This window comes from Rhea pennata, chromosome 1, assembly GCF_028389875.1.
Source record: "Rhea pennata isolate bPtePen1 chromosome 1, bPtePen1.pri, whole genome shotgun sequence".
NCBI lineage: Eukaryota > Metazoa > Chordata > Aves > Rheiformes > Rheidae > Rhea > Rhea pennata.
Genome location: NC_084663.1, coordinates 134,922,561 through 134,934,636, shown reverse-complemented (window position 1 = coordinate 134,934,636; position 12,076 = coordinate 134,922,561). Strand labels below are relative to the sequence as shown.

The window sequence follows — 12,076 nt, the reverse complement described above, 5'->3', positions numbered from 1 at the left end:
GACGAAAATTCCAAAAGTTGGACTCTGTTAATAAATGGGATATGTCTCACACACCACAAAGCCTTCAATGACTACACCTGGAAATAATCAGATATAGTAAGTAATTCCATTCTCAAATACACTAAAACAATCCCACTGAAAATCAGCTGCAGTGATTAATATTCTCTTTTTATCTATACAAGGTGCAATCATGTTATTACCAAACCTCTGCTTACCAAAATCTTCCCAATGAATATTTATCTCTTAAAAAAACAACAAAATCTCTTTGTGAAGTAAAATTTAGAGTTAAAATTAAAAAAAAACATTTTTGGCTTTGTAAAACAAGTATATGCAACTTTCTAGATAAATTAATATTAATAAATTCTTCTTTTTTGTAACTTGGAACATTGAAACAGCTTCTTTCACTAATAAAAAAAATGCCAGGGCCTTTACTAATCCCAGTAGAGCTGAGTTTCTTATCTCTTAAGCTCTAGTCCCCTCCAGCATACTTTCTGAAGGGGACAAAGTAAACAAATATAAAACCCAATACAGAGTAAAAGTTAGCTAATAATTAAAATATGTTTAATTTTAATAACTTACCTGTGGTACTAGACTAACATGGATATTACAGAAGTTATCTCTTTTTGCTTTGAACTGGAACTGTCTAAACGCCTCAACAAATGGCATTCCTTCAATGTCTCCAATAGTCCCACCCAGCTGAAAAAGAAAGCTTGGACCTGTCAGTGGCAGAAAGTAAAGACATAACAAAGTCTGCTTCTTACTAATTCATCAATTTCTCTTATTTTTATTTTTAAAAAAGAAAAAAAAAAAAAAAAAAAAGAGGAGCAATTGAAGTTTTTTGCAGGTATATTCTGCAAAGAGCCCAACTCTCATCTGTTCTACACATTATGCTTCCTGTGAAGAACTTACATGACTTTCCATGCTCATTGTGCTCACTTAACACCAAACACAAATTCTGCACAGGAAGACATGTGGTGCTATTGAAAAAATACACGCTTTCAGATGACTATCATTACCTTCAAAGTGGTGAACAAGTTATCATTACTTAGTTGATGTGAAGGCTTTTGTACAGAGAAGCTGTTTTTATTTTCCCAAATGCCAGATTAATAAATAGTTGGGACCAGCAAGATACAGACAGCTAGCAACATTATCATAGCCCTGCAACATCAAGAAATGCCATATGGACAATATGAAACACTATTTCAAGTTTTAAAAGCATTTAAACATTTATTACCAAACTGAAGGGAGATACAGACCAAGTTCATGACAAATCTGATTTATAAAGACAGGAATTAGTTATTTTTCAAAGACAGAAAGAGCTGTAGTAGACACTAACCACTAAAAATAGTAATTGTCTCTCAAGTCTGTGGAGCAAACATACTTCAAATACGGTCTTCCTGTGCCCCCAGGTGGCTTCTGGCAGAACTGCTTATTTGTGTCTACCCAGTACTGGAAAAGCTTCTGACAACTACATTTGTACTTGACACACCCATTTAATCTAACTCTTTCAGTATTTCACAATTGTAAGACAACTACATGTAGCACGAAAGCCCTGAAAAACAAATTTTTACAAGTCTTGAATCATACTGAAAAAAAAAATTACATGAAAGAAATAAAAAATTAAGCTTTAAGTTAAAGGACTGACAATCCCACCACTTGCTAAAGTTATGCAATTTTTCTATTTATTGGTTTTTCCATTTATTTTGAACAAAATATTTGAGTTTCCCTGTATACTTCACAGTATAAAAATAAGCATATTTTAATCAAGACAAAACCTGAGGTTAATACTTCATAGCAAAGCTGAATGACTTTCAAAATTATGTGCTAGAGAGCAAACAGAAGTTATTCGCTTTCTGTAAGAAATAATAAACTTTGTGACCCAGGGCACAGAGAATGGCTTATCACGCTAGCAACGACAGTGGTCACTTCTGACATTAAAATCTATGACATATTCTTTTGTCAAATTCCCAGGAATCATGTTTTTCTCTATTTTCCACTAACACTGTAATAGTAATACACTTACTGACTGCCTTTCTTCTAGTTGTCTGAAACACCTTGCCATGGATAGGTGAAACTCATTATTTCCACAATGCGAAACATAAACCAGTAAAATGATTAACTAAGGTACTTTAAAAGATCTTAAAAATAAAACCAGAAAGTCAGAAGCTAACTCATACAGTGTTTAAATATATTCTTGCAAAATAAAACCATGAGCAACATAACGGAGCATTTAAAGCCATACGTTTGGCTAAGATGTTATGGGTTATCCTACTGACTCTGGGAGATTTGGAGATTCTACACAAGTTTTCTTAATAGCATTAACAGAATACCTATAGCTTCAGAATAGGTGACAGTATCTGATGACAGATACTTCACTTCACAAGCATCTGAAGCTTTATTTTTATAAATAAAATTATAATAAACTGACTGCTGACTGCTTTATTTTTATAAATTAATAGACTCTTAAGCAATTCATTTTCAACAGTATTCTTGAAGGGATTTAGTCACGTTAACGGAAGCTAAAGGGGTAAGAGCATGCATAGCACTCCCAGAACAAACCAAAAATAATATACAACATGTCTCTTTGTATTGCGTCTTTCCATAAAACTTCAGTATGATTTACTTATGGCAAATCAGCAAAAGAAAGGAAGCTAGGTCTTTGTGCTCTCTATGGATATATATATCCTAAAAAGTTCCACACTTGCCTCAATTACACAAATCTGTGGTTCTTTTCTGTCATCATCCACAGGAACTTTTGCCTGATTCATTACCCATTCCTGAACTGCATCAGTGATGTGTGGAACAACTGCAAGACAAAGCAAAACAAATAAGTGAAGCACTTCTTTTAGGCTTATATATCACTCTGCAAAGGAAAGAGCAAAAAACGAGCAGGAAGAGAAAAGGGAACTATTAGCCCCTTTTTATATTCCTCCTTTTCCAGAATCCAGAAGCCTATCACAAGAACAGGACCGTATTTCCTGGAAAGGAGAGAAAGAGCAAGCCAACACAGCAAGGAACAGCTTCTCTAGCTACAGCACTCTTGTGAAGGCTGAACAGAGTAACAAACCACAGAATTAAAAACATCACCTTGAACAGTTTTTCCCAAGTAATCACCGTGTCTTTCTTTATTGATGACATGCTGATAGATCTTCCCAGTAGTGATGTTGTTATCTTTATAGAGATTAATGTCCAAGAATCTCTCATAATTTCCCAAATCTAAGTCAACCTCTCCACCATCATTCAATACAAAAACTTCACCTGAAAAAAGAAAGTGAAATCATTAAAAATAACATAAGATAGCTTAGGAGGAAAATTTTAATAGATAGGAAAGCAATAAAATATTCTGAAACTATTAAAGAAACAGCAGGAGTACCACAAACATATCTTAAATTTGAAGACTTGCTTTTGAAAGAGTGACATAGGGCAATACTTTGTATCATAAAGCACAGGCTACAGCTAGGTCTCTATCACCATTCTGTGTGACTGAATACCTGATATAATCACTTGTTCAAGGAATGTCTATCCCGCAATCATACAGGCTTTTTTAATGCTGTTCAAGTGATTTAAACATATTTCACAGGCATTTCAACATCAGCCTTTATGAGATTATAACAACATATTAATTCACACAGCAGCCAAAAATTGTGCTTTTCTAAGCATGAATTACTATGCATTTTCGAAGTGTTTCATCATAAACTGTTGCTGTTTGGATCTATTTTAATGATTAAGGCTCAGATATGGAATAGTTATGATGAACATAAATACTTCTGCAAATATGATCACTGCTTTTTACTCAGTTGTTTCATTATGTATTATTTGGTTCATTAAGCCCACAGCCAGCGTTATCTCTGACCTTGAAAAATCTAGAGAGAATCTTCCACTGACTGCAGTGGAATTTGCTTCAGAGTTCGGATTTTTCTTAAGCATCTAAGGACTGTCTAAACTCTGAATCTTGTCAACTTCTGAAGCAATTAAACTTGCTGCCTTTACTCCAGCTCCTAAGGCAAGACTGGAAAGCTCTTCAGAAGAGCCATAAAACATTTTGCCATGAGCCAACAAATCAATGCCTAGACAAGCTATAGGACTAATGCACAAGAGGAAAAAATGAGAAAGAATTCCCCTTGAGGTTTACCCTGGCCTATGAAAATATATACTCCACCTAGATACAACATTCTGCTTCAATAAACAGTAAAAGGAAAAGCACATATAACAGAGTGGATGACTTATGCCTAATCCTGTGGATTCCTCCTCGGTACTCCTAAATGGTCATTTCAGCCAACAGAAGCAGAGCACAGCCAATATTTCTTATAAGCAGGCCCATGGAGCGTAAAGTTTTTTTTTTTTTTTTTTAATAATAATCTTTTTAGAAAACTGGAAATCATGAATTATCATCACTTGGCTCATATTTTCACCGAAAAGTTAATGAAATGAAAGAGGCTTGCCATTCTGTTAATTTGTACGTATTAGCTTGCTAGTCAGTGCTTTTTCACAAGTAGTAAGAAAATCTTCTGCAAATTGAAAGAAAAGAAATGTCAGATGGGAATAAGATGCCACATTTTTCCTCTCTTCCCCTGCATTTGAGTCAGGGTGGGAATACATTCTGACAATCTCAAGTCATTGCAGAAGTTTTACCACCAAAGGTAAAGGCAAAAGTTGCCTAGTCAAGCACCTAAGTTGTACCAGATATGCTTCTGAAAGTTTATGACTACTGGATTAGTCAAATTTGGCTCTCTGAGAGATGGTTGGTGCACTGTGCTCTTCCTCCACTTTGGAAGCAAAGCAGTCTGCTTTCAGTTCTGTCTCAGGGATTTTCTTTTGTTTGTCTGGTTTTGGCTAGCTTTTAATAGTGGAAAGAATGTATATATGGAGGTTGGAAGCTCTGGAGATAGAAAAAAAATGGATGGACTTTTGGTAGAGGCAGCAAAGTTTCTACATAAAACAAGCACATTTGCCTCCAGCTCCACAATTTTTTGTATGTACTATAAACAAGCAGACAAAATTTGACAAATATAAGAATCAGAAACACCTGTCAGCAGAGGGCACTTTGGAACTTTGAAAACAACTGTTTTTAATGAATGTACTAATAAATATGCCAGAGAGCTAAAGTGATGTTCTCCATTATAAACGAGGATCTACTAAATGTAAGATTGTCCAATGGCAATTTTTTTCCAGTCACGAATCCATGTGTAATAACCTGGAGAATGACATCAATCACAAGAGCTTTGAAAATTCAGCTCCTAAAACTTTAAGATGATTTAGTCTTTCCCAAGGGACTAAAACAATCTTTCGTCTAACATACCATGTTCATATGGTGAGAAGGTTCCAGCATCTATGTTTATATAAGGATCAATTTTGATTGCAGTGACACGTAGACCACATGATTTTAGTATGGTGCCAATGCTGCTTGCAATGATCCCTTTTCCAATGCCTGAGATGACACCACCAGTAACCAGGATGTACTTCATTGGAAAACTAGCAGCAGTACATAGGTCCCAAGTTGGAAATCTAAAATGACAAAGACATGCCTGTGATGAATGCCAGTTCACCCCAGGGAAGAGCACAAGCCAATATGTAAAGAATGAAAGCTTCAATGGCCTTCAGGGATGAAAAAAAAACCAAACAAAATCACCTCTCACCGTTTTGGACTCCAGTAGTAGGGTTCCTCTCTCCCAGTTTACACACTACTATCAAAGTTAAGCACTTAAGTCCTCCCCATTGTAATTTGAAAACAGGTATCACTTTTATACACTGCCCCATGGAGATGTCAAAGATAGGTATTTCCGAAAGATGGTTCATCTGACCTATTTCTCTGCTGTGACAGCAAAAGGCAGTTAACTTTTAGAGTCATAAGTTAGGCAAGATGAATCTCATCCTTGATTCCTTCCAAACTGACGTAGTTAATCATTTCACATGAGTTCCAAGAATTTAGCTCAAAGATTCTGCATTGCCACATTAGCCAAAACACTAAAGCTCTCTCTCCAGTAGCTTTCCCTTCAAAGAATAGTGACTATAGCTTATTTTGCCTATCAAAATAAGAACCTCACACCATCCATTCCATTTTTAGCTGCCTTGTCCAACTCAGTCTATCAAGTATTTCACCAAAGGTCTCACAATATCCTACAGATCAATGGAGCATGAGACCAGGAAAGGAAAACTGAAAAAAAATCCATTTTTACACTAGAGTACATTAATGATCATCAGCCTGGAGTCTTTTCCTTATATGCCTTCCTCTTCTCCCTCTGCAAGTAATTACCATGAGAGAAAAAGCTGAAAAGGAATCATTTAGCCTCTCTGGAGTACCCTGCAGAGTAGGAGTTGATAACATGCTGGAAGACAACGTTCTATCTGGTTTATGTTTAAATGTAGAGAAATATCAAGCGTCATGAGCTGTATCAGCATCTTGATTTCAGAACTGCAACCTTAGATAGCACTGAGAACATAAACTTTTGCATGTCTCATCTTCCTCATCTATAAAGGGAAGTAACTCAAAATGATTCTTTGCAAGGGAGAACTGCAGGTATGAGTACTTGCAAATACTGTAACTTGACGATATAGACACGATAGTTAATGCATACTATGGTGCTAAAGCCAGAGGAGATACATCATCATAATTCACAATGCTTTACAATAATACGAGCATATACTACAACAGCTATTCAGAAACTTTCTGTCTTGAAAATTTGGCTCTTTATAAAAAACACAGATAATTATACCCCCCCCCCCCAAAAAAAAAATCACTAGTATGGTACTAGGTAAAACGTAAGATTTAGGCGAAAAATTGCTATGCTATCTCACACTGATTACCTCTCATTTCTTTAGTTCTTCAGTTTAGCTTAGGCCTTTAGATAGTTATTTATTCTAGTCTGTTACCAACTTTTCCATAAAGTAAACTACAAATGGACTTTGGATCTTATTATGTTTAGAAAAAAAAAATCACTAACATTATTTGAAAATAAACAACTAATTTCAGCCTATTTTCTTTACTTGAACTTCGAGGTTTGAACAGAGATTACTCCAACTATTATAATCAATACTGTAGTACGTACATTACCCATTAAAATCTATATTAACAAAAAAGACACATACATTTCATGCAATCTTACTTAGTTTCATTTATGAAATGTTTAAGTCCACCAAAAGTAAATGTCTAATAAAATTCTTGCATTAAGAACCCACTTTCAAGTTTTTGGACAACTCTCTGCTTGTCTTGGAGGCAAGTATTCCAGTACATTTAGTTTATTCTCCTTCCAGGACAATAAAAGGGCTTTAAGATTGCAAGTCCAAAACTTCAATATATCTACACTTATAAAGGTCTACAGAAAAGGTTTTTTAGCTTCATGTTGTTTGTGGTATCTCTGCATTTCACTCCTAAGCCCTTTAACTTCACCTCTAATTGACATAGCTGTATCACTGATATTTTAGTACTTTGAGACATTTTTTTGCTTTAGAATTAAAGAACCTTTGGTTTCAGATAAATTTAAATTCCTGATTTTAAGGATAAATAATAAATTTGGAGGATAAATAAGGATAAATTTGATAATTCTACTCAGTATTTTGCTAGATGATAGATGGAAAACATGGAATGAAATAGTGTTAATATCCTCAACAAGACACAAACTAAACAGGTTCGCTCTTGTACACAACGTTGGAAAGGAGCAAATGAGTAACAGACTACCTTTCAAGATACAAACCTGTATTGGGAAAAGATCTTTCAAATTACAAAATCATAGATGTCCAGACATTGAACCATGAAAACAAAGTCATTTTTCAGTGTCTCCTTTACAAGTGTTCAACAAGTCATATAAACAGTAGAAAGTAAGAGCTACCGAATATACTTTGAGAAGTTAAATAATTTTGAAACTCTACCTTTTCTGATACACAGCTGCAAGCAATGGGGACCTTCTCAGTGTTACAGCATCCCAAACAAGCCTGAAAAGCAGAAACCAATGCACATTATTGTTTCTGCAAGCCTGTAAGATAAATCTTAGAAGGGACATCTTCAGAAAGGTTCCTACAGAAGACACAGTTATGGGTGCAGAACTCAAGTATTAACTGCAAAACAACTACAGAAAAGTGTTCTTAAACTTTAACAAGCCTCTTTAAGATTTAAATACGTGTTCATATTATGAAATACAGCTATAAATGTATCAAGGTCTAGAGTTACATGGTAGATTAAGAAAATACTGTCTAGCAAAGCAGTTCTATCCCAGAAAAAAATAACTACAAATTATGTTTTGGAATATTATCATATTGGCAGACCACAGTTTATAACACTACTGCTAGATGCCTCGTAGTTAAAGATAACCAAAATATATGCTAAAAAAAAAACCAAAAAACACTAATGGACTTTAGCTGAACTATTCTAACAGTATACAGAACCCTACCATTAGTTGCCAGTAAAATGGTGGAGTTGAGGCTGCATGAGACAAAGAGCCCCTCCTTTATTTTCTCAAACAAAGGATGGTCTCAATACAATATCTTAGTTAATTTTGCAAACTGGGGGTATGGAGCATGGAAATTTCTGGATCCTCCAGGAAAAATTCTATCCTACTCTTGTCTCTTCCTTTCTTCCTGTTCTTCTCGCCAGCTTTGCATGCCCTGAAAGCTCTCTCCTCCCTCACAGCCACATGAGTAATGGGATGGTCTCAGCTGGGAAGAGGAAGGAAGAAACTAAACATCGCCCCAGACTGCAACTCAGACTGCAGCATGCTCTTCCTCTGTGGCATCATCCAGTTATGGACAGCCTAGGCAGTGGCTATCTTCACAATTCCCTCTGCTGTTCTCCAGCCTGTTCTGGCTTTTACACGTGCACAGATTTTGCTATCTTTTCTCAACCCCATCTACAATAGGATGATGTCTAACCATAACTGCATTCACATTGCATTCAGGGGTCTACAGGCGCTAATTCTCGTACTGATTTTCAAATACTGACCGTACGGCATGCCACAGAGCTGAAATCCTGGGGTCAAAAACAGTCTTTCCTTACCAAGGTACCTTACTTTACCTAATCTCAAAAGAAATGCAACAAGTGTGTCCTACTGGGAGGGACAACATTTTCTACCACATGCAACACCACATGACCTAGCAATGCTCAGGATAAATCTAAGCTGTATGGTTCTTCAAACTTTGGTAGTAAGCGGCACCTGGTGAATGAGCATTATAGCTCCCCCTCGAGCCACGCTGAAGTAGCGTAAATAAGGTCCTAGATCTTCAGAAAGCAGAGTTTAAGAACATAACAACAGTGACATTCTTATGCTTGAGAACCGGAAGTCATGATTTAATAAACTATTACTTCCTTGTCCATGTGGACAAAGGGGAGATGATAGCCATGAGAAGTATGCAACTCAAACAAACAGGTGATTCTCAGGAGAAAAGGACCCTTGGAATTTATTCAGGACTGGCCACGGGTGGGTTCACACTAAACACTAACGAAAAACAAAAAGAAAAAATAAGAAAATAGAGGAGTATTCCCCCTCATTATTTGCAAACATGCCAATGACATCATTTCAGAGTAACATAAGGCAAATCATTAATAAAAAATGAATGGGCATTAATTTCGTAAAACAAGCAAGATCAGGAAGTAATTAGGACAAATTTTAAAGACCCATAAAACATGAAAGTGTGGTCTACACAGGAAAAAGGAAAAATTATTCTATGTCACCAGGAATTAAGTTTTCCCTACTATTTAATTTTTTCTTAAGATCTATTTTTTCTTAATAGCATAAGTTTTAAGATTTGGCATAGATCTCCTTTGTTTCATACTCTTCTTTCACAAATCAGATTCTCAATATTAGCATTTTATAAACTTCTAAGCTACTTTCAAAGTTATTTCCAGAAAAAATGGGGGGGAAGCGGTATTTTAGTCAGTAACAGATATAAATCTTGAATACTTGACAAATCAAAGCTTGCAAACTCTATCACCTCACTAACTGGAACCAAAATGAAAATCTAAGTGTAATTTTTGCAGAAACAGAAATTGCCCAGCAGCTTAAGGAAACACTCCACTTACTTGTAATATAAAAGAGAGGAGGAAAAGGTTGTTTGGGAAGTCACAAGTGATGCTGAAGATGGCAGTTAGCCTCCTCCGGGCCTAACTCAAGTTACTGCCTTTCCTCCATCAACTTCAGTAGCTAAGATGCACACTGCAGTTTTAATTTCTGTGTATTCACTTAACTCCACTTACACATATACCAGTTCTTTCCAATGACTCCATTACTTGTAATAATGTTAGTAGTACTAGTAGAACAAGTACAACAGTACTTGTAAGGAGAGAAGGAACTTAATAGAATTTGAGGAGGAAAAGCCAAAAGAGAATACTAGAAGCAAGCACTTTGTTGGGGATCATAAATCAGCACAAGACAGAAACACAAATTACTCCACGCAGTCCTACTAGCAGGAGCATATTTTCTTCAGTACAAATTTTGGAGAACTCTACCCCAAACATGCTGCTCTATACTAAAAAATATAGCCGTACTGGCAAGGATTTATTCTGCGCTTGCTGATGATGGTGGGAGTTGGAAACAGCACTAAGTAGGACATGCTTTATAATCGCTGGAGATTTCGGTATCGAGAGAGCTAAGGACCCTCGCGGGGCCTGGCGGACGCCCAGCGCGCCGCGGCGACAGCCCGCTGCTACCGACAGCGCAGCGAGCCCGCCCGGCCTCCACGCGGCGCCGGCACACCGAGGGCGGCTCAGGGCCCCAGCCGCGCCGCCGCGGCGCACCTCAGCACCGCGCCCCGCGCCGGGGCCGCCCGCCTCGCCCGCGCGGCCGGCCGTTACCTCCGCTCCGCCTCGCCTCGCCTCGCCTCGCCCCGCCCCGCCCCAGGGGTCGGCGCGAGGGCGGCCGTTGGCGGCGGCCGTTGGCGGCGGCCGTTGTCCGTCCCTGCGCGCGGCTCGGGCGGGAGAGCGGAACCGAGACGGGAAGGTGCTGGCACGGGCCTGCTCTCACCTGAGCCACCGCGGGCTCACGGCCCGGGCAAACGGCTTTTAAAAAAATGGGTAATTAAAGCAACCAGCAGCCCGAAGTTGGAGATGAGATGTCATTACTGGGAAGCAAACCAGCTGTCGTTCAAGCTCTTCAGGTTGCAGGGCCTGAAGTTCTGAGCACATACTGAATTCAGTCCTCAAACATAGAACAGTTCTCTTCCCAACTTTGCTAACTGATAAAAATCTGGTTTTAACATTTTTTGAGACCTTTAAAACATCCTCCTGCGCTACATAAGGATGCAGTTCGGTTGCATTTGCCAGATGTCAGATCATCTGAGGCAAAGGGGAAGCACTCATGGCCTTCTGCCAGCTCTGCTGCAAGGTAGGCACAAAAACCAGAGCAAAACTGCCTGATTTACCTTGGCTGCTAGCATGGTCTGGACATCTGCTAGCATATGTCATAGGATGACAGCCTATGGCCTCAGCCTTGCAAGCCCTCATGCAAATGCTTACCCCAGGGGCACGGGCTTCAGCCACCGTATGTAAAGCGCTAAAGTTAGGTATTGGCACTCATGACCAGAATCAAACTTTGTACTCATACAAACCAGGTCACCAGCTTCTCTAGGCAGTTCTAAATATTGAAGTAACCACATAGCAGGGGATCTCCAAACAGAAGCAAGTCTTTGGGGGGGAAAGAAGCATATCTCTAAAGACCAGAGACGTTACACTGGAAGAGAAATACAGGGTCACCTACTGCTTTCTGCCCACCTCCCTCCCTAGCTTTGGCTGAAGACTCCTGCGGCCTCTGGCATAAAGCGCTTACCCAGATCCCACGGGTAACCAGCGAACGAGCCTCGCTCGCTTTCTGCTAGCCAAGACTGAGGAAACCCTAACACATTGGTGGCAGCGAGGGGGAGTTACCTGCCGTACGCCTTCCGCGCGAGATGCATACAGAGGAACGGCGCGGGCGCGCGAACACACGCCGGCGGCTCCCGCGTGGGCAGGTGCCCGGCGGCGGGCGCGCACGCAGCTCGTCGCGCCTCCCCGCCCCTCGCGAGCGGCGCTCTTCCTGCCTCGCCTGCCAGCTCCGCCTCCCCCCGCCCCTTGGGGCTGTGCGGGACGCAGGCCGGAGCGCCGCGCCTCGCCTCC

The 12,076-nt window shown here is 39.1% G+C and overlaps 1 protein-coding gene across 2 annotated transcripts in view; it reads right to left on the bottom strand.

Annotated features, from left to right (window-relative positions):
* CTPS2 (CTP synthase 2) overlaps positions 1-11,931 on the bottom strand; it is a 79,756-nt gene extending 67,825 nt beyond the window's left edge. The window contains exons 1-6 of one of the 2 annotated variants that reach the window (XM_062574362.1): positions 11,849-11,931; positions 7,867-7,929; positions 5,300-5,505; positions 3,088-3,258; positions 2,706-2,806; positions 580-696 (exon numbers count right to left, since the gene is read on the bottom strand). In XM_062574362.1, the coding sequence (XP_062430346.1) occupies positions 580-696; positions 2,706-2,806; positions 3,088-3,258; positions 5,300-5,505; positions 7,867-7,929; positions 11,849-11,877 (687 nt within the window). In that variant the 5' untranslated portion in view covers positions 11,878-11,931. The remainder of the gene's footprint in view (positions 1-579; positions 697-2,705; positions 2,807-3,087; positions 3,259-5,299; positions 5,506-7,866; positions 7,930-11,848) is intronic. The other variant, XM_062574369.1, reaches the window with a different exon arrangement.
* Positions 11,932-12,076: the final 145 nt, after the last annotated feature.